This window comes from Mesoplodon mirus (genome assembly GCF_964341445.2).
Source record: "Mesoplodon mirus genome assembly, chromosome: 14".
In the NCBI taxonomy this organism is placed as follows: domain Eukaryota; kingdom Metazoa; phylum Chordata; class Mammalia; order Artiodactyla; family Ziphiidae; genus Mesoplodon; species Mesoplodon mirus.
In genome coordinates, this window is record NC_138990.1 from 63,900,874 (window position 1) to 63,923,904 (window position 23,031).

Here is a 23,031-nt window from a genome sequence, read left to right on the forward strand (position 1 = left end):
CTTGAATTGTAGGTAACTCTGGGGCAAAGTCTAAAGGCAACACAGGCAAAGAAATATTAGCATAGTATAGTCCCATTACAAAAATAAGAGCTCCATTTAGAATTCCACTTAAGAATTATTATTTTTTTAATAAATTTATTTATTTTATTTATTTATTATTTTTGGCTGCGCTGGGTCTTCATTGCTGTGCGCGGGCTTTCTCTAGTTGCGGCAAGCGGGGGGGCTACTCTTTTTTGCGGTGCGCGGGCTTCTCGTTGCAGTGGCTTCTCTTGTTGAGGAGCACGGGCTCTAGGCGCGTGGGCTTCAGTAATTGTGGCGCACAGGCTCTAGAGCGCAGGCTCAGTAGTTCTGGCGCACAGGCTTAGTTGCTCTGCTGCATGTGGGATCTTCCTGGACCAGGGCTCGTCCCCTTCATTGGCAGGCGGATTCTTAACCACTGTGCCACCAGGGAAGCCCCCACTTAAGAATTATTGCCAGAACTTCTCTGGTGGTCCAGTGGTTAAGACTCTGTGCTCCCAACACAGGGGGCACAGGTTCAATCCCTGGTTGGGGAACTAAGATCCTGCATGCCGCACAACATGGCCAAAAAATAAATTAATTAAAAATAAAAATATTTTTTAAAAAGAATTACTGCCAATGCGGGCAGCCCTCAAAGGGGTGGGGAGGCAGATTCTCAAGACTCTTATGTTTTGATAACCTCCATACCTTTTCCCAGACTCCCCAATTCCCAAACTCCCCTCTTCCCCACTCCTTGGAAAAAAGAGCTACAATTTGCAAAAAAAATGTCAATTTTTAAATTCTAACTGGAGAAGGGCAAGTGGTCATCTCCACTGTGCTTTCTTATCTACAGGCCCAAACTATAGCCTGAGTTTTAAGTGAACTGTTTTTCTCAGGTTACTGTTACCCCAGGAATATAATAAGCTGGACGGTCTGAAACTATTTACATCTAATCAGAACTTGATAAAAGGGTACTCCTCATGGTCTAGTTCAGTTTAAAAAAAAAGAGTTCTGCATCAGGGTTTTAGACGCAAAAAATGAAAATACAAAATTTCCTTCGCTAACTGACAATTTGTATATGTCAATTCAACGTTCCAAAGTTGCGTGATTAATATCATATAATAGCAATAAAACTTCACCATACCCTTGTCTGTCACCACGTCAAACCTCCTCTCCTAGCTCTGACTTCTTAATAAAAAATGTTGCCAATGCTGTACTAGGACTTGAAAATTACTTCAACAAAAATTAGACATTAGGGAATTCCCTGGTGGTCCAGTGGTTAGGACAGTGTGCTCTCACTGCTGAGGGCCCGGGTTCAGTCTTTAGTGGGATAACTGAGATCCCACAAGCCGTGCAGAGTGGCAAAAAAATAAAAATTAGACATTAAATGAAAAGAATACCTGAATAGGCACCCAAGAACATTACTTTTGGCCTAAGAGAGCTCAAAAAGTCATGTCTCTATAAAATTGTGTAAAATGACATAGTAGTAACTAAAACATAATATCATACATATAAAGATGCCTAATTAACTGCTGCATAAGAATTTTAGAACTGATATATTATCATCACTGTATTTCTTATTAAAGTTCTACCAGTTAAAAAAATTTTAAGAGGAATGAAATGGAAGTCAAACTAATGATGAAACTATTGTTTCTCCAAGTGTAGTCTACAAACAACCTGCATTAAACTCACTTATGGTGCTTATTAAAAAATGCATACCCTGGGCCCCGTTCTTAAAAATTCTGGTTTATTGTATATGGGTGATTTTTATGCACAGTTACATTTGAGAACTACTGGATTAGACCTTACTCCCCTCAAAGATCACATCAATTCCCTAAGGACTCCATCTTCCGTACATGTATATAATGTTAGATTCAAGAATTTATAGAATTGATACTGCATACTGACTTTAGAATATAATGCTGAAATCTTCTTTTAAACCTACACTTTTCAATTCAGCATTTTGGTGATGATACAATGCTGACACCTATTTGAAATTTTAACTGATATGTCAGTTTTTCTATTAAGAATAAATGTTCTTACCATGCCATGATCAAATGTGAACACACCAACGTCACGTCCATGATGAATATGATTCCGTCTAATAATTGGGTTTCCATGATTTTTAACCCAAATCCCAGCTAAAGCATTATTGGAAATTTCATTATCTTCGTATATTCCCTACAACAATTGACCAGAAATAAACATTAGTAGAGCTAAAAAAAGAAAAAAGAAAAAAACCCACAGAATTAAAAAATACCTGTGCATGATCTGTTATATAAAGTCCAACATTTTCACAGTCACTGATGTTACAGTGCTTGATAGTGGGACATGCTCCTTGACCACTAACACATACTGCAGAGCCAACTGTAAGACAAATAATTTATTTAAAAACCTACTGGGCAACACAGTGACTCATTTTATAATAAAATGTAATGGGAACACTAACCTGTACATGTACTTCGGATGATACAGTGATCAATAATAGGGCTACAATTTACTGTAATCTCTAAGCAGTGATGTGCATTGTGGTGTTGAGCAGATTTGTCATCAGGGTTAAACTGAAAAGTAGAAATTTTGTTTGAAATAAACAACCACTGCCTTAATGATTTCTACATACATACTTAAAAATTAAAAAATGCCTTACCCTTATTGTCATATATCCAACATATGCATCCTCAGAACCTTCCATAAAAACGAAGGTTGAATCTCTAGTGTTTTCAATTATAACTTTGTCTGCTACTTTTCCAGGTGCTACGAAGAAAATATTTTAAAGCATATTACCTTTATCAGACAGATAAAATGGACATTTAAAAATTACTTTTTTTTTTTTTTTTTTTGCGGTACATGGGCCTCTCACTGTTGCGGCCTCTCCCGTTGCGGAGCACAGGCTCTGGACGCGCAGGCTCAGCGGCCATGGCTCACGGGCCCAGCCGCTCCGTGGCATGTGGGATCCTCCCGGACCGGGGCACGAACCCATGTGCCCTGCATCGGCAGGCGGATTCTTAACCACTGCGCCACCAGGGAAGCCCCTAAAAATTACTTTTTTAATCAGTAAAAATACTCTGCCATAAAACTAATAATTCAGTACTGCCCTTTTTACGGCTTTTAAATTGGGTACTTTTTTTGGAGAGGGAACTTTTAAAGAACATTAGTATTGAGTAGATAGGACTAATATTCATTTTATCAGATATATAACTATGTTTCATTGGCCTTCATACAGGCAGTCATACTTAACATGGACATTATCTGAGTACCATCAAACACAAATCCATGTATAGTAATACTTCTAGTAAGATTCAACTACAAATAGTATTTAATATCAAATGCAATGGCATATTAAAAAGTGGGTTTCTTGTGGAAACCAAATCACAACCAGCAGCACCAGAAAATGAGGCACAGGGAGAAGAAAGAAAGGGATGATGAGCAGGGAGAGAAAGAGAGCAACTTCTTTATTTAAACTTATTTCCAATACTGGCCTTGATTTGGAAAGTAATGGAAATCAGTAGGCAAAATTTTTCTATACTCTCTCCTACTTTTCTTTGAGGTGGAAATGGGGGAGGGAAGAAGAAAGAGCAGTAAATGCAAATTTCATTAACTACTAACAATTAACTAGCTATCTTAAAATGGTCTCGTACTACAGTATCCTTAAAAAAATCAGATATCCCATAAATTTTCAAATAACTAATCAGTGCTCAACAAATACTACATTTATTCTTAGCAACCTGACCATAAAAACAGCTTTGAAACAGTACAGAAAGTATTTTAAAAGTACATCTGTTTCATTAAAAATACAGCAATAAAAACATTATCCTCTGTATTTTCAAATAAAAGATAAAATTAACCAATATCTTTCTCTCCTTAATGAACAACTAAAGCAGCTGGACAAAGTACTGACATCAAGAAATATACACATCCCCCTAAAAAGAAATAGGTACATTTATAATTTTTGAACTCTAAAGTTTTCATTTCCATCATATAAAATATACATGATATTTCCTATTTTTTCCTACAATTAAGATATTATCAAGGTTCATCTGGATTTTAAGTAACTAGCATTTTAAAAACCCGTCATGTAAATAAAATATTAAAATTCTAATGACAATGCATTTACACGTACCTGCACCAATCATGGTGATTGGAGATTCAATATATATCCATTCATCAGTATATATTCCAGAATGAACAAAGATAAGTCCATCAAAATGAGCTTCTTGTACCCCACCAAGAGCATCTTCAATTGTATCGTAATACTAAAAAAAAAAAAAAAAAAAAAAAAAAAAAAAAAAAAGTCAGTATACAACTGTAAGATCATCATTTTAAATATCAGAAAAAGACAAATCAAACATACCAACATATTTTCTCTTCCTTTGTATCTTGCAGGGTTACTGTAGAAATGTTCAGCAAATCCTGGCTTTACATGCGCACCTTTATACTAAAACATCAAAAAAAACAAAAACAAAAAAACAAAAACAAATACTGACCACTAACATAAACACTACAGTCTAAATTAATTTAGTACTATATGAATTTTTCATTAATTATCAAAAACAATTATCAGTCCAACAAATTTTCTGTTGCATACTGCAATGTAAAATCTAGAACAGTTTATGACTCAGTAATATCCAGTAAATAGGACATGGTTTTTCAACCTCAGCACTACTGATATTTTGGAACAGATAATTCTTTGTTGTGAGTGCTATCCTGTGTAGGATGTTTAGTAGCATCCCTGGACTCTAACCACTAGGTATCAGTAGCAGTCTCTTCTCCAGCTGTGACAACCAAAAATGTCTCCAGACATTGCCAAACATCCCCTGTGGAGCAAAATCACCCCTAGCTGGGAACCATAAAGGACCATATGAAAATTAAGCTAAATGTGAAACTTTAAATAACTACTCAACAGTAATAATTTACATATAAGTTCAAACAGATCCAGAGAAAGTATAACTGCTCTCAGGCTACTGATACTTACTGCAACTGTTTAAATGATTAATAAATATGTCAGTAGTGAAAAAAAGAATTGTTGACTTTTTTGTTGGCTGATAAATGTCCACTGACTTGAAACCTATTTTTTTTTTTTTGCAGTGCCATGAGTCTTCTGGGACCTTAGTTCCCTGACCAGGGACTGAACCCGGGCCCTCAGCAGTGAAAGTGTGGAGTCCTAACCACTGGACTGCCAGGGAATTCCCTTGAAACCTATTCTTGAGTTAAAATTTTTAAAAAGGAACTTTTATTTAAAATATGTAATATAAACCAGTGTTTTCCATTTATACTTCATACCAACTGCTGGAAACTCTCTTTCCAAGGATTTGGATGTTCATATTCTTCTGGATTAATCTGGTAGAATTTGCCAGGTTCAGGATGCATCATAGGGCGGGTATATTCAAATACTTCCATGTATAATCGTTTCCTGAAGGAGGAAAGGAATGAAAGATTTCTTCATAAAATGTCCTTTAAACAACTATAAAAATTATTTGAGGCCTCAAAAACTTCTAAGAATATGAAAAAGCAGAATTTTAAATGTAAAAATAAAATTTTTGTCTAAAACAATGTAACTGCATATAAAAAACAGTCCACCCAAAAGAGTAAGTGTCAATTCTTTAAAATCTGACTGTTTAGTCAGGGGAAAATAAAAGCTACCCTTACTGTAAAAGCCACATACAGTTTCAATTTAAAAGGATTATTTTAAATAATGATGAAAAATAATGATGACGCTTCATTTATGTCCTATCAAGAACCATCAAATTTTAGAAATGGAGTGATAATAACTATTATAACTTCTTGTACAAAGCAAAGTGTTTCTTCTTCTGCTCTCTGTTCTTTTTCCTTTCTAACACAAATATAATTTTTTCTTAAATTTAAGGTGTACCTTATTTTTAGCATCATGGAATACACATAAGCTGTTGTAAAATACGGAAAAGTATAAAGAGATAAACAGTTTACTGTATTTCCTTACAGTCTTTTTCACTTATAACAGTTGTGACTGTAACACATAAAATTTTGTATTCTGCTTTTTAATTTTTATAACACAGCATATTCCGTTATTAAAAGCTGTAAAAATCACTGTTAATGACTATATCACAACCCTCTAAGTAGACATTACATTGTTTACTTTTAGTCCCATCCCTTATTGCTAGACTTTTCCATTATTTCTAATTTCCCCCCACTGTTAACTATGCTATTATGAAAAATTTGTAAATAGGGTAAACAAATTTTCAGAAGTGGAATTGCTGGGTCAAAGGGCATGCATTTTTTTTTTTTTTTTGGCTGCACTGGGTCTTTCGTTGCTGTGTGCGAGTTTTCTCTAGTTGCAGTGAGTGGGGGCTACTCTTTGTTGCGGTGCACTGACTTCTCATCGCAGTGGCTTCTCTTGCTGCAGAGCACTGGCTCTAGGAGCGTGGGCTCAGTAGTTGTGGATCGTGGGCTCTAGAGCACAGGCTCACTAGTTGTGGCACACGGGCTTAGCTGCTCCGCGGCATGTGGGATCTTCCTGGACCAGGGATTGAACCCGTGTCCTCTGAATTGGCAGGCAGATTCTTAACCACTGAGCCACTAGGGAAGTCCCAGGGTATGCCTATTTTATGGTTCAAAAATACAAATGTCCAAACTATTTTCCAAAAGTGATATACAAAATCTACAGTCTTACCTAACTATCAGATTTAATTAATTAGCTGTTTTAAATTAGACTTCGTACTGTTTCTAAAAAGCAATGGAATGAAAAACATTTCCCATAATCACTGTTGCTTTTAACTGACAAGTAGCAGAAAAAGTACTTCTTTTATTGTTTTAAAAACACTGCGGCGGGCTTTCCTGGTGGCGCAGTGGTTGAGAGTCTGCCTGCCGATGCAGGGGACATGGGTTCTTGCCCCGGTCCGGGAGGATCCCACATGCCACGGAGCGGCTAGGCCCGTGAGGCATGGCCGCTGAGCCTGCGCGTCCAGAGCCTGTGCTCCGCAACAGGAGAGGCCACAGCAGTGAGAGGCCCACATTCCGCAAAAAAAAAACCCCAAAACAAAAAACACTGCCGGGCTTCCATGGTGGTGCAGTGGTTAAGAATCCGCCTGCCAATGCAGGGGACATGGGTTCGAGCCCTGGTCCGGGAAGATCCCACATGCTGCGGAGCAACTAAACCCGTGTGCCACAACTACCAGGCCTGTGCTCTAGAGCCTGCGAGCCACAACTACTGAAGCCTGTGCACCTAGAGCCCATGCTCTGCAACAAGAGAAGCCACCGCAATGAGAAGCCTGCACATCACAACGAAGAGCAGCCCCCGCTCACCGCAACTAGAGAAAGCCCGCACGCAGCAACGAAGACCCAATGCAGCCAAAATAAATAAATAAAGTAAATTTATAAAAAATATATTAAAAAAAAAAAAAAAAACACTGCCTGGACTGACAACCAACATCTGTGATAAACAGTTAACTTGGAATTTATAAGCATTCTAATTTTCTTCTGACTATTTAATTGTAACCATCAACTCACACTACAACTTTCCTACCATCTTCAGCATTTTGGGAAGCAAGTAATATATCTCAAGATAATAAGAAATCAATTTTCACTTACCACAAAATTGGATCATTAGCAAGCTCACTGAAACGTTTACACACACAAGCTGCTCTACAAAGATCCTGTTCCAGCAAGTAAGAGAAGATTTTTAGAACCACTTCATCTGGCAGTTTCTCCTGAAGATACTGTTCAGCAGGTGCTGCTATAAAGAGATTAACAAACAGAATATAAACAATCTATCATGCTAGCAAAGACTTTCTCATTATTTAAAGAGCACAATTTTCATTTTGTCTAATGAACAGCTTTTATTTTTTGACGACAATCATCTTTTTACAAGCATTTGCTTTCATAGACGACACACACTTATTTTCTTTTATCTTGACAGTATTCTTTCTTTTAGCTAGCTAGTATGCACCATTTCAAAAACTGGTTACACTAAATATACAAAAAGGATTTTTATACAACAATTACAGTCAGAGATGGAGAAGGTGATGGTTCTCATGTTTATTCTGTAATAATCACTTTCTCAATCTCAAATGTACAAATAAACTACATTTAATTTGATTTTTATTTTTTGGTATCAAAAACTAAAAATTATTTGACCCTATTTCTTAGCTTCCCATAGGAAATACCTGATAGATCTTGTGATTTTCCAGAGACTCTGGCACGTTTTGCACGATGACCAAAAAAGTTTTCTGTAGTTGAAGTTGAAGCACCCTTTAAAAACAAAATGAAAACTAGTTAAGCAAATATTTTTACCATAATCATTACTTCTAAAAAATGATTGACAGTCCCCTTTCTGTTTGTTTCCTAACAATTCCTTCATTACACACACAAAAAAAGCAGTTACATTGAATTTACCTCCATACTGCTCTTTGTAGGACACGCTGTTCTTTTTGGCAAAAGAGTTTTCCTACGAAGTTGGTATGGACTATTTTGTGCACCAGGACCCGATTCTTCTGCAACCATATCTGCAGGTACATCATCATCTGTTATAAACAAAAACAATATGAAAAATGATACCCATTTTTAAGAAAAAGCTCTATGGATTCAGTAACTTTTAAAAAACTTTATAAATTTTTTTGGGGGAAGATACAGTTTTTATACAAAATTCCAGCCAACTGGATAACCATCTGAGAAGTGCTGGATTTCTACTTCATTTCTTACTTCAAAATAAATTCCACAATAGACCATATGCTTACATACAATATAAATAAATAAAAATCACTAGAAGAAAACAAAATTATTTTTTATAAAGTTAAAGTGGAGAAGCTCTTTCAAGGTATGACACAAAATTGGAAGGCATTTAAAAAAAAACGTGAGGAGGATGTTCACTTGATGAGTGAGTACAAGTGAGTACTGCATGGTTAGAGTCCAAGTGGGGTGAGAAAGGTGTCAAAAGAGAGGGACAGTTCAGTATAGGGTATCAGATACCAAATAGGATAAAAAGGGCATCCATGCAGAGAGTGGTCTGGCATACAGTGTTGGAGCTCAAGAGGGGTTAAGATTAAGAAGCAAGTCCATGTGGGGGAAGGTGGCCTGGAATGGAGAGTCAGAGCCAGAGAAGGGAGAGAAGGGCATTGCACAGGAGAGGGGATGGTGGAACCGGAAGCTTGGTAACAAACAACAGAGGGACTGATCAAATGGAAGCCAGGCTTCTGAAAGAGAAGAGAGTTAAAATATAAAAAAAGAGAAAGCTAGAGTAAATCTTACAGTGTTAGATTGGAATTATCAATGTGAACTCATTGTTTTTAAAAGATAGATAGATATAGAAATAGGTATAGATACAGATGTTTGGAAATGTGTGGATTATACACACGTATATTCCCTAGCTCTGTTCACTGACAAAGCCTGGAAGCAATGCCACTCCAACAGCAATGAGCATGACTAGCATTTGGATCTTTGCTTCTGAATACGTCTCTATAAAAGGAGTAAGGGCTCCTTGGAGAAATGGCTGATTCTAGGTTGAGGGAAATACAGAATGAGCCTGGAGTATCTTGTGGCAGAAACAAGAAAGTGCTCAGTAATGAGGACATGTCAAAAGAACACTGAAGTCAGCCTGAATGGCCACCAGTAGCAAAATTATGCTGAAGTAACAAAACTCATGATAGTAAAGGGATTATAACCCACTGAATGGACAACAACCCATAAATTCATTCTACTATAAATAAATGAATAAATGGAAAGTTTGATAAGGAGATGTTTAAAATACCTCCCCCACAAAATACTGATTAAGTAGAAAGGGAAAAACCATTACTCTACAGTAGAGATGCCAATCAGATGCTGCCTTAATTAAGGGATCAAAGTGAATATCATCATTCATAGGACAATAAAAATCCTGCTTGGAAAATGAAAACCATAAACATAGTCAAAAGAAGCAACACAATTAGGAAAAAATATTTGCAACACGTCATGAAAGGGTAATTTCCTTATTATATCTGAGTGCTACAAATCAATATGGAAAAGGCTAACAATTCAACAGAAAATTGGACCAAGGACACAAACAGACAATTCATAATTTAGGAAATACAAATGAAATACTAATAAAAAGTATAATGAGATTTTTTTTTATCAAAGCAGATTATCAAAGATCAAAAAGTCTGATCACAGGACTTCCCTGGTGACGCAGTGGTTAATGCCTGCCAATTCAGGGGACGTGGGTTCGACCCCTGGTCCGGAAAGATCCCACGTGCCTTGGAGCAACTAAGCCCGTGCGCCACAACTACTGAGCCTGCATGCCACAACTACTGAAGCCCGCGCACCTAGAGCCCATGCTCCCACAACGAGAAGCCACTGTAATGAGAAGCCCGCGCACCGTAACGAAGAGCAGCCCCCACTCGCCGCAACTAGAGAAAGCCCGCATGTAGCAACAAAGACCCAATGCAGCCAAAAATAAAGAAATAAATTTATATACATAAAAAAGTTTGATCACATACTAGTATTATATATCAAAGGATAATATGAGGCAAAAAATGTTCTTAATTGCTTTAAGGAGAGCAATTTGACAATAGCTATTATTACTTAACAATTCCACTTCTGGGAATTGATTCTGCAGCTATATTCACACACATGGGCAAAGTAGTAAGTACCAGGATATTCACTGCAGTACTGTTTATAATACTGCTGGGTAACAATCAAAATGTTCATCAGTAAGTGTTTGTTAAAAAAACTATGGTATAGCTATACTATCGATGTGGCCATTACAAAATATAAAGCAGTTCTATACAGAACAGATAAGGAACTATTTCCAATATACAGGAAGTATAAAACCCAAAATATACACAACAATGTGTTTAGTATATGTGTGTGTTTCAAGGCAATACATATACATATGCTTATACATGCATATATTTACTAAAATATAAACTCCATGATGGAAGAGAGCCAACTTGAAGAAGCTCCCACTAGCCAAAGATGGGACAATTTGAGCATCAGTAAGAATAACTGAAAAGAACCAAAAGAAATATATTTGAATCTGTGAGTTTATGACACTTAAAAAAAAGGGGGAAAAAGGTTACTTTGAAAGATGCTAGTGCAAAGCAACTCATAATTTTGAAAACTGCTATACAACAGGAAATAACAAAACACTTACTCTTCCTCTCTTATATAAACTAAACTACCAGGTAACCAAGTATTAGATGAGGGGAAGCTTCTTTACAGAAACATTCCAGCAATAAATGAAGAAGAAATAATAAAATTAGAAAAAATAAAAATCTGCAATCTCTAAAGAGTTAATGGATTTAACCACTGAGTATCAATAGTTCTAATATCACAAAAAGAAAAACCACCAGATATTATGTATCTCCTGATGAAAGAACACACCACCACCTACAAAATTTTGCCAAAACCATCAAATCTCAAATTGATCAAACCTGTTAAAAATTCTAAAAGATTAAACTATACCAGTTTCTTCGACAAATTATGTGGGAAAAAATGGGGGAAAAATAAGCAAAACTAAAGCATACTGTTTAAAAATGTAAATTACAGTATTAAAATTACAAAGAAAAAAGCCAGAAAATGATTATCATAAAAATGTTTTTTGTGGGGAAGGAATGGGGCACATAAAAGGCTTCTGCAGTGGCTGGTAAAGTTCTACTTCTTCATCTATTGGTATTACAATACTAACCTTAACAATAATTCAATAAACTATATATTTGTTTTATGTGAGCTTCTATCTGGCTATATTTTCTGATAATAAAGGTGTTTTTAAAAGATGGGGGGTTTTAACAGTGTATTTAAAAACAGAGGTTTTATCCCAACCACAGGCCTTGGACAGATAAACTTTTAAAAATCAATCAATCAATAAATCAATTTTTTGGCCACACCCTGCAGCATGCCGGATCTTAGTTCCCCAACCAGGGATAGAACCCACGTCCCCTGCAGTGGAAGCTCGGAGTCTTAACCACTGGACTGCCAGGGAAGTCCTAGGCAGATAAACATTTTTACACCTAAATATTCTCACTAGTAAACATGGTAACACTATCTTATAATTCACTGGGATGCTGAAAGTGTTTAAATAGAATAACATGTGCAAAACACTCAGCAGTATGCCTGGCTCACACTGTGTTCAATAAATGTTTTAGCTATTATTATTCCATTTAAATATTATTCAAATGAAACCTGGAAAACCTAGTAAGTTTTCTATGTACTATGCTGTAGTCAGAAAATATAGCCAGTATTAAATGCTTGGGTATTTGTGAGTCATCCCACTGTAGTTTAATATGTGGTTAACTTCTACGTTTCATGTGTGATTGAAAGGAACATCTACATTCTGTTTTTTGAGAGTAAAGTTTAAACACATCTAAAATATCAAGTTTGTTAACTGTATTGATCAAATATTCTATGCCTTTACTTTTGTTGGAGGGTGGTGGTAGCAGTGGTCTGATTTATCTGTCGGCTTCTGAAGGAAATGTGCTAAAATTTCCCACTACCTGTAGGTAGTCCATTTTTAGTATGTAAAATTTTGCTTTATATACTTTGACATAATATTACTTGGACATAAAGGTTCAAGATTATTTCTTCCTAGTGAATTATTCCTTTCCATCAATATGCAAAGGCTCTCTTTATCCTTAATAATACTTTTGCCTTTAAAATCTGTTTTTGCCTGATAATATTTTTCTAAGAGCTTTTTGCTTTGTTTTGTATCAGCCTAGCATTTTGCCAATCCTGTATTTTCAACTTTTTACTTTTGGGTCATTATATTTTAGATTTAGTTCTTCTTAACCATTTATTGCTATATTTCTTTCCTTTTCAGCCAAGCAAGAATATCTAATATGCTATTTAATCCATGTAAAGCCAAATTCCAAGATTATATTTTTAATTTCTGAATGTGATTTGATTTTTTCGAGTCTGTTTCTTTTTCATATTGGCCTGTTACTTCATCATGCTTCCTTTCCTTTTTTTATCCTTTTAATCATTTCATACACACTTATTTTATATTCTCATTTAGATTGTTCTATCATTGGTCACTTCAAAAAAATCTATGTACAATTAGGAAAGCTCTTTCAGGTTCTAGGCTGCATGCCTGGGTCTCAGAGCTAGCTCTATTTTGAAAAGGCCCAATCTCCATTCTCCACTAAAATTCCACCCCAGACTTCTTAGAACATATATCCAGGACCAAAAGGGGCCTGTACTATTTTATACAGCAGCACCAGTTCCCACTTAAGGTATTGATTTGATTTCTTTCATACCTGGCACCTGGGAATTTCCTTCTCTTCTTTTCTTCCTCAGAGTTTAGCTATGCATTTACACTTTTGCATTACATTTCTATATGTTTGCAGTATGTATGCACGTGCGGGTGATACTTCTATCATCTTGGTTTATCGTGCAGCTAGTAGTCAGTCAGTTTCTACAACACTCAAAAGGACATGCTCAAACTTTTCATCCTATACAGCCCTCTCTCTAATCCCACTCCTGTTTAAAATCTATAGATCTTACTATTACAGATACCCACCCAGACACCACCATCTTTCCTTTTCACCACCTTTTCCTTTTCACCATCAACACAGCAAATATTAAGGACTGAAAAGTAAGGAATGCACAGGTAATAACAGGAAAGAGAAGGTGCTTGTTAATTCAGGTGCAAGCTGAAGTTCACACCAAATAAATACATGAAGCTACATGATTTGAATCATGTAATGCCACAGTAACCTCAACTTCTTATTCAGAACACTGTCCTGTTCTAAAGCACTCAAAGCTCAGTTCTAAAGTAACTGTATTAAACTCTTACTTGTGCTGAGATAAAGAATCTGTGCTAAATTCTATACAGCTCTCATAATAAATTACCACTGACTAAATATACTAAATATACTGACTAAAAATACCACTGTATTTTTACAAAGGGGTCATACTGAAAAGATCAGTTGGCTACCATTTTAAATACGAAGCAAAAGGAGAAAGCTTAGAAGAAACAAAAACCCAAAACACACACCAAAAAAAACCAATCTCTAGTCACTAGTGTTCTCTTCATCTTTTGAACTCCTATAGTACTGTATATACACCATATATTCTTTACCTCATCACACCTGCCTTATCTGTTTTTTACTTTTTTGGCATACATCGTTATTTTCCTAACAAAATTTAAGCTCTGAGGGCAAGGTCCCTATTTTATATTTTTCCTCCATGTTCAGCTTAGTGCCCAATAACAGCTGAATAGATGTTGATTTCTTATCCATCAAGAACTCTTTAATTTTACTCAATTCAAGGAGTTTTTCCCAGAAACCACCACTAGTGGTAGACTAAGATGACCTTACATACTACTTTACAGAAAATAAAAAGCCAGACAGGAACTGCTCACTTCTTCCTACCTCCAACTCTGCAAACTCATTTACATGCATATCCATTATTTTTTGTTCCCTCCTGAAATTATGATAGATTTGGCACATATGAAGCAAACAAAAAAATGTTAAATAAATTATACAGTAACTAAAGTAAAGATCTACGATAGCTGCCAAACTGTGTCCAATCGGGAACCAAGAAATCATGAAGGACTGGTTATGGTACTGTTCTAACAACAAAGTCTAAAAACAAGACCTCAAAATAATATTTTGTTAAAAAATTTTAACTTTTAACTTTATATAGCCTTTACTTTTACATCTAACGTTGGAATACCAGTATTCAAATGTCAAATTGTAATCTAAGACTAATAAAAAATAACTCTCAATACCAAAAATTTCAACCATAACTTACAGAAAATGTAGTTTCCATTAGAAAAACAATTAGAAAAAAAGTTCTTGACCAGAGATGCCCAATAGAAACAGCATGTGATCCAATTTTCTAGTAGTTATATTAAAAAAAAGTGAAATTAATTTTAATATAAATTTAACCCACTTATCTAAAATTTATTATCTCAACATGTAATCAATATAAAATTATGAGATATTTTACATTCTCTTTCTTCATACTAAAGCTCTGTATTTTTTATACTTACAGTATGCCTCAAATTCAGATAAGCCATACTTCAAGTGCTCAATAGCCCCATGTGGCTAGTGGCTACCCTAATTGGATAGTACACACACATACATACACACACAGTTTTATTAAATTCTTATCAGTTCTCTTAAAGGATAAATAGTATCATGCAGTTTAAAGGGATGCTATACCCACATATACATAAATGTCAAAATTTATTTTGTAATTTTTAGATTTTACTGCAAATCCTATATAAATATACTAGAGTCTTCACTATCAATAGGAACCACAGGGATAAATAAAGGCTTCTGGAGGATAAGCATGCTTATTTAACTAAAAAATAATCTTTGAAATCTTTGATATTAAATAGCACTGAAAATTTATATTAAGATGCACTTCAACAAAAGAAGAGACTTAAGTCATCTATACACCTTAAGCAGAATACCTTAATTTTTACATACCTTTTTAACTATCTCAAAGATGTACAAAAAATTATACTATTGATTGGCTGGGGTTTAAAGTCTAAACACTTTAGGTTTAAAGACTAACCTAAAGATAAAGGGTAGTTTATGGAATTTAATGTCCAGAAGTTTTTTCCCCCACAAATACTATATGAGTTCCACGTTACTTACCCATAGCCACAGATCAGATTGGAAACTTAGGCAAATCTGTGCTAGTAACTGTGTGTTTAGAAACAGCTCCCAGTCTCACAGTGTAAAGAACCACACTTGACAACTGTTTCTAACACAGTTGGGAACTACCACAGCTTTTTTCCAACTACTAAAAAAAATCCATGAATAAACTGAAATCAAGACAAAAATTTATCTTAAATGCATTTTTATTTAAATATTTTACTTAAAACTTAAATATTTTACTTTAAAAACTTACATATTTTAAGGGAGGGAGCCCAGAAGTAAAGCTATTATAAAAAACTGCTTTTTAAAAGTCTAACTTGCGATAATCAGATATTTATAATTGTATTTTATATACAGTTACAAACTCTAAAAAATTTAACTATTCAGGATACTGTTCTATACTTCCATTAACATATTCAGTTATTATTTATACACATACATACACATACACACACACACACACAATTCTGAATTTTCACCACAACATGAACTATAGGGATTATCTAAGACTAGTCAGAGAAAATATATTTGACCACTAAATAATAGTCTTTAGAAGCCACATCTTTGATATTATCAAGAACTACTGAAAACTCAAACAAGGCTTCATTTCAACAGAAGAAATTTAGACCACTCTTCATTCCAAGCTGACATAAAGTATGTTCAACAAATATTTGCTGAACGAGTGAAGAATAAATGAATGGGACTTCCCTGGTGGCACAGTGGTTAAGAATCTGGCTGCCAATGCAGGGAACACGGGTTCAATCCCTGATCTGGGAAGATCCACATGCCACAGAGCAACTAAGCAACTGAGCCCACACGCCACAACTACTGAAGCCCGTGCTCTGCAACAGAGTAGCCCCCGTTCGCCACAAGTAGAGAAAGCCTGCATGCAACGGAGACCCAACGCAGCCAAAAAAAAAAAAAAAAAAGAATAAATGAATGAATGTGCCATGCACTATGTGAGGTACTGGTAAGACAGAGCAACCAAACAGAATATTGTACTTACCCTCCAAGAGCTTAGATGAGACATAAATAACTAAGCAGGCAATAATAATACAGTATGTCATATGCTGTAAAAAGGATAAGCAGAAGGTACTATGGGAACACACAAGAATACCTAATCCAATCTTAGGGTATGTTAGGGTATGATGCTGGGGTATTAGCGAAGGCTTCTTGAAGAAGGTCCAAGGTGAGATGATAACTACTGGGAGTTAGTTAAGTAGAAGGAATAGTGAAGACCTGAAGGTGCTCACCTCCAGAAGTCTCAAAGAACTGCACGTTGGTCCATACAGCTGTATCACATAGCAGGGTCCAGATTACGAAGGGTGTTACAAACACTTTAAATAATTTAGATTTCATCTTGAAGGCCAAGGATAGACACTAAAGGGCTTTAAATGTAGAACAGTGACATGTTCTGATTTGTGTTTTAGGGAGATTACCTGAACAATGTATAGATAGATAACTGGATGGCACTGGTGGCAAGAGGCCAATTAGGAAACTATGGAGTAATACAATGGAGAGATGAACATAGCTTGAACTATGGTAATAAAAATGAAAGAACTGAATAGATTTGTGATATATTCACAAGGTAAATTCGTAAAACTTGGTGACTGAATGGATATGGGAGGGGTGGAGGAGAGGATGGTGCCAAGAATAATATTGATTTGGGCAATCCAATGGATGGTGGTGCCAGGTACTAATAAGGAAGGAATCTTTGTAGGTAAGACAAGGATGTGGAGGGAAAAAAAAAAAGGTTTGGATTTTTCTTTTTAATGAGAAAGTTTTTTGTTTTGTTTTGTTTTGCTGCGTTGGGTCTTTGTTGTTGCACGCAGGCTTTCTCTAGTTGTGGAGAGCAGGGGTTATTCTTTGTTCCGATGTGTGGGTTTCTCTTTGCAGCGGCTTCTCTTGTTGCAGAGCAGGGGCTCTAGGTGTGTGGGCTTCAGTCGTTGCAGCACGTGGGCTCAGCAGTTGTGGCACATGGGCTTAGCTGTTCTGCAGCATGTGGGATCTTCCCGGACCAGGGCTCGAATCCGTGTCCCCTTCATTGGCAGGCGGATTCTTTTTTTTTTTTTTTTTTTTTTTTTTTTTGTGGTATGCGGGCCTCTCACTGTTGTGGCATCCCCCGTTGCGGAGCACAGGCTCCGGATGCGCAGGCCCAGCGGCCATGGCTCACGGGCCCAGCCGCTCCGCGGCATATGGGATCCTCCCAGACCGGGGCACGAACCCGTATCCCCTGCATCGGCAGGCGGACTCTCAACCACTGCGCCACCAGGGAGGCCCGGCAGGCGGATTCTTAACCACTGTGCCACCCGGGAAGTCCCCAGGTTTGGACTTTGAGTTTTGAGGAAGCTGTGGGACATTCACGTGGAGACTCTCAACAAAACTAAATATATTGATTTCAGGCTCCAGTGAGTGATTTGGGTTGGAGATAAAAAATTAGAGAATTCTGCCACTCTGAAAATATACTCTGGTAGGAGTGAAGATTCAGAAAGTGTAGATTAGCTGTCGTTATTTATATATGGTACAATACTGGTGTTTCATGGCAGATGTGTCATCCAAGTCTTGAGAATTAGCCATATGATGTAATTGGACAGTTAGCAATGTCAAAATTATCATTACTGTATATATAAAAATGTACCTGAATTGACAAGAATTCATACTCTAGCTTGATAAAAAATAAAAGAAAATCAACTGACAACTACTAATTCAAGGATTAATATCCTTTGGGAGTAGCTTAGCTTCATTTTCATTCTTCCCTGTTACATATCACATTTTGTTCTCCTAAGACATTTTCTCCCACTGCTTTCAGGGAAAGGAGTATTGAATAGCCTCCCCCCCAAATGGAACATTTTAAAACTCTTTCTTCTATTCTCGTATCTTACCTCCAGTTTTGCATTTTCAGTATTTCCTGAAGTGACAAAATTCATAAAATACAATCATTCTTTTCTATTTTTTCAAACAAGAAAAACTATTTTAAAGTAACTTTCATAAATTTTAAGTATTTTTAAAGTTCAATTGGAAAACAACGTAATTCAAAAGTATTACATCCAAAGTAGAAGCTGATATGACAAGAATATCAAGTGCATCATTAATTCAAGACCAGAATGACCATGGTCCCAAATCAATAATTAAGACAAACCTAATTCTAAGGCTAACATAAAATTCATATAAGTCATTAATTAAAAGCTATTAATTTTCATCTATTTGCTAGTCACTATGAATATAAAAATCTGCCATTGAGGGACTTGATCTAGTAGGGAAGCTAGAACATGTAAACAAATAACTGAAGCAATATAATAAGTGCCATACTAAAAGCACACGAGGTGTTAGTATAGTATAAAATAGGACACACAAATCACCATATACACACAGCTTAAAAGGAAACAATTTAGCCTGTCCCTAGTTTTATTTTCACATGAAATTTAGACAATTTTAGAAATGCCTTGTATTAGTTTAGTTTTATAGAAAAGGAGTAGTGAAAGCCAGGAGAGTAAAGTATGAAGGTCAAAATGAGAATAAGGCTATTATATTCTTACAAGCATTAAATGCTTAACCTTTGTTGTAAATTCACACAACTACTTAAATGAAAGAAGGAAAATGGACTGAGAGACTAAGCATCATCAGTTCTCTTTCTTTCACAGTTCCATAGTTAGACCACAATTCTGAGACTGCATGATTTCTAGCAATATTTTACAGATCAAAAGATCAGATGACAGGAAAGATATTATTAGTGGTCATCTGAGGCCCACTAAGTTTCAGTGAAATGCTGAAGGTTAGAAAGCTAGTAAGTGGTAGCAAAATAATTTTTAGCTCAGTGGACTCCAAGTACAATGTTTTTACTTGTTTTCACAAAATGTAACTTGGATGTTTCAAAAAAGCTTATTATATAATCAATACAGATGATGATGATAATGATAGTAAATGGAATAATAATAGTACTATTACAAACTAGTGTACCCAACACTGAAAACTTCCATGTGTAGGCACTATTATTTCAAGTGTTTTCTATATGAATTAACTCATTGAATCCTTATATCAACTCTTTGAGGAACATATTATTATTCCTATTTTACAGATGAGAAAACTAGGCACAGAGAGGTTAAACATCTTGCCCAAGGCCACAGAATATTAAGAAGCAGAGGCAGAATGTGAACTCAGTCTAGCTCCAGAGGCCCATGTTCTTTACCACTGTGCTATCTAAATACACATTAGTCATGCGAAATACTATTGGATATATTTATCACTAGGAGTATATTAGCATATAAAAGAATACCATGAAATGGAACATATACTTTTGGAAATGTTAAAGAATTTTAAAAAATGAAATCATAATTTTTCATGTCTTGTTTTATTCTAAGTGTTAATGAGTTAACACTTTATATAAAAATACAACAGGGGCTGCTTCCCTGGTGGCGCAGTGGTTAAGAGTCCGCCTGCCGATGCAGGGGACACGGGTTCGTGCCCTGGTCCGGGAGGATCCCACATGCCGCAGAGCAGCTGGGCCCGTGAGCCATGGCCGCTGAGCCTGCGTGTCCGGAGCCTGTGCTCCGCAACAGGAAAGGCCATAACAGTGAGAGGCCCGCGTACCGCAAAAAAAAAAAAATAAATAAAAATAAAAATAAAAATACCACAACATATACATCAGACCCTTTATTTTCATAATGAGTATCTCCTTAGATCTTTTTGTATTGTAAATATCAATAACATTTTGATATTTTATTTTACATATTTGATGGCATAGCACAATGTTTACGAATACAGGCTCTGGAAAGATTGTTTAGCTCTTTGTTAGAATACTGGCTTAGTGGTTGTGCAATCTTGGACAAGTTCCTTAACCTGTTTGATTTTCAGTGCATCTATAAAATGGAGATAATGGTGCATACCTCATAAAATTTTTGTGAGGATTAATACTTAACACAGTCCCTGGCAGAGATAACACTCCAATGGTAGCTATTATGATAATTGAGATGGGATGCTGAAAGTTAGCAAAATGCACTCAAAGTGTATTTCAAATTCTAGCTAGAGGCCTTTATTATATTATCCAATTCAATCTTCAAAAAAAACCTTTACAATGTAGAAATAATGATTCTTATCACAAAATATTTCTCACGAATGAGTGATTAGAATAGTTCTCGACTAGCAGAAAACACAATGTGAAATCCACAAATGCCAAGGCTGACCACTGATAAAAATGAATACTGATCATTTCATTTTAGGAGGCTATAATATTATTCCAACAATCCTGCCACAAATTTAAAGTATGTGTCACAATTTGTTCCCTAATTATAAAAATGTTCACAATTGCCAAGATATGGAAGCAACCTAAGTGTCTGACAGATAAATGGATAAAGAAGATATCGTGTGTACACACACACAATGGACTACTACTCAGCCATAAAAAAGAATGAAATCTTGCCATTTGTAACAACATGGATGGACTTGGAGGATATTATGCTAAGTGAAATGAGTCAGACAGAGGAAGAAAAATACTGTATGATATCACTTATATGTGGAATCTAAAAGATAAAACAAACTAGTGAATATAATAAAAAAGAAACAGACTTAGATACAGAGAAGTAATGGATACCAGTGGGGAGAGGGAAGTGGGGAGGGGCAAGATAACGGTCAGGGTTTAAGAGGTATAAACTACTATGTATAAAATAAGCTACAGGATATACAGTACAACATAGGGAATATAGCCAATATTTTATAATAATTATAAAAGGAATATGACCTTTAAAAATTGTGAATCACTATGTTGTACACCTGAAACTTATGTAACATTGTACATCAACTATATCCTAATTTTTAAAAAGTTCACTTAGAAAATGTGAATAAAGAAAAACACAAAAGGAAAAAGTTACTAAAATCTCATTACCCAGAGTTTATTACCATTAATATTTTAGAATATTCAAGTTATTTTTCTCTATACAAATTACATAACTGAAACACTGTATGCACTGTTTGTATTTTGCTTTTTTATTTTCATTATATCATGAGCATATATCATTAACTTATAGTTCATGATACAGGTCACAAAATTTCTTTATGAAATTTCTTTCTTTCCGAAATTTCTTTCTTTCCAACGGCTACAGAATAAAAATGTTCCAGAATTTATGTAATCAGCCCCTTGTTAAATTTATTTAACCAGTCCCCTCTTATTTAAAGTTTCCTTTTTTTTTCTTGGTCATATTTGTGAATTGCTTTAATCATGGCAACAATTTACCCTTTCAGGACAGATGATTTTTGACAAAGCTTTATGTCATTCAGAGTGAAACAAGATGACTTACCAAGCTAGGAAGTAATAATAGTTATTAGTTAAATAATAAATAACTAAACTTTTATTAAAGTACCTATTATGAAGCAGGTACGTCAACAAACATTATTTCATCATTACTACTATCTTATAAGGTTGATACTATTATTCCCATTTTAGAAATGTGGAAACTGAGGTTTAGAGAGAGTAACTTTCTAGAAGTCAAAGTCAGTAAGTGTTAGGGCTGGGATTTGATTCAGGAACCCAGTCTTAACTTCTGTTCCATACTACCTTCCTAACAACAAGAACAAAATCAATAATACAACCAACAATACCAGCCCAATAACAACAAAGTGAAGCTAACATTTTATCAATATGCCAGGCACTGTGATCACTGTTTTACATACATTATTCTCTATATTCCTATAAAGGAGACCTACTGATTATGAGTCCAACTTGTCTATTTTGTTCTCAGAATATGTTTGCATACCCAGTTGACCCTGGAACACATGGGGTTAGGGGCACCGATCCTCCTTGCAAGGTTGAAAATCCACCTATAACTTACAGTCAGCCCTCCACATTGGCAGTTCCTGATCTGTGGATTCAACCAACCACAAATCGTGTAGTACTGTAGTATTTACTATTTAAGAAAAACCACGTATAAATGGACACATGCAGTTCAAACCTGTTTAAGGGTCAACTGTATGTTTTTATCTTCATGCCTTTATTCACGTGGTCTTCTTGCTTACAATATCCATCTCTTTTGTTTCTACTTACATAAGGTTATAGCTCAGTGTTCTGTCAAGTCCCTTATTCTCTATAAAGCCTTTCCAACTTTCCCATCTCGGACTGCTTTCTGATTGCAACTCATAAAAAGTCAATCAAGTATAGAGTATTAGAAAGAAAACTCTACCTAGTTGTATGAGTTTGGACAAGGCAATTAACCTCCTCTATATACCTCAATTCTTTGCCTGCAAAATGAAAAGGGATGGACTAGACCAGCAGTCCTCAAACTTCAGCATCAGAATCATGTGGTGGTCTTGTTAAAACACCTTGTTGAGCTGTACCCCCAGTGTTTCTGAATCAGACAGAGGGGAGGGGGATTTAGAATTTACATTGCTAACAATTTCCCAGGGATGCTACTGCTGGGAAAGGGATGACACTTTGAGAACTACTGGAACCAAACAAAGAAAAGTCCTTGAATGCCAAGGTAAAGGGTTCGGTCTT

The 23,031-nt window shown here is 35.7% G+C and overlaps 1 protein-coding gene across 2 annotated transcripts in view; it reads right to left on the minus strand.

Moving 5' to 3' along the window:
* Nucleotides 1-23,031, minus strand: part of FBXO11 (F-box protein 11) — a 100,892-nt gene that overhangs the window by 17,585 nt on the left and 60,276 nt on the right. The window contains exons 2-11 of one of the 2 annotated variants that reach the window (XM_082642838.1): nt 8,365-8,492; nt 8,136-8,220; nt 7,561-7,702; nt 5,278-5,407; nt 4,349-4,432; nt 4,118-4,250; nt 2,645-2,751; nt 2,447-2,558; nt 2,258-2,364; nt 2,041-2,178 (exon numbers count right to left, since the gene is read on the minus strand). In XM_082642838.1, coding sequence (XP_082498964.1) covers nt 2,041-2,178; nt 2,258-2,364; nt 2,447-2,558; nt 2,645-2,751; nt 4,118-4,250; nt 4,349-4,432; nt 5,278-5,407; nt 7,561-7,702; nt 8,136-8,220; nt 8,365-8,492 — 1,166 coding nt within the window. Of the gene's footprint in view, nt 1-2,040; nt 2,179-2,257; nt 2,365-2,446; nt 2,559-2,644; nt 2,752-4,117; nt 4,251-4,348; nt 4,433-5,277; nt 5,408-7,560; nt 7,706-8,135; nt 8,221-8,364; nt 8,493-23,031 lie in introns of both variants that reach the window. The other variant, XM_082642837.1, reaches the window with a different exon arrangement.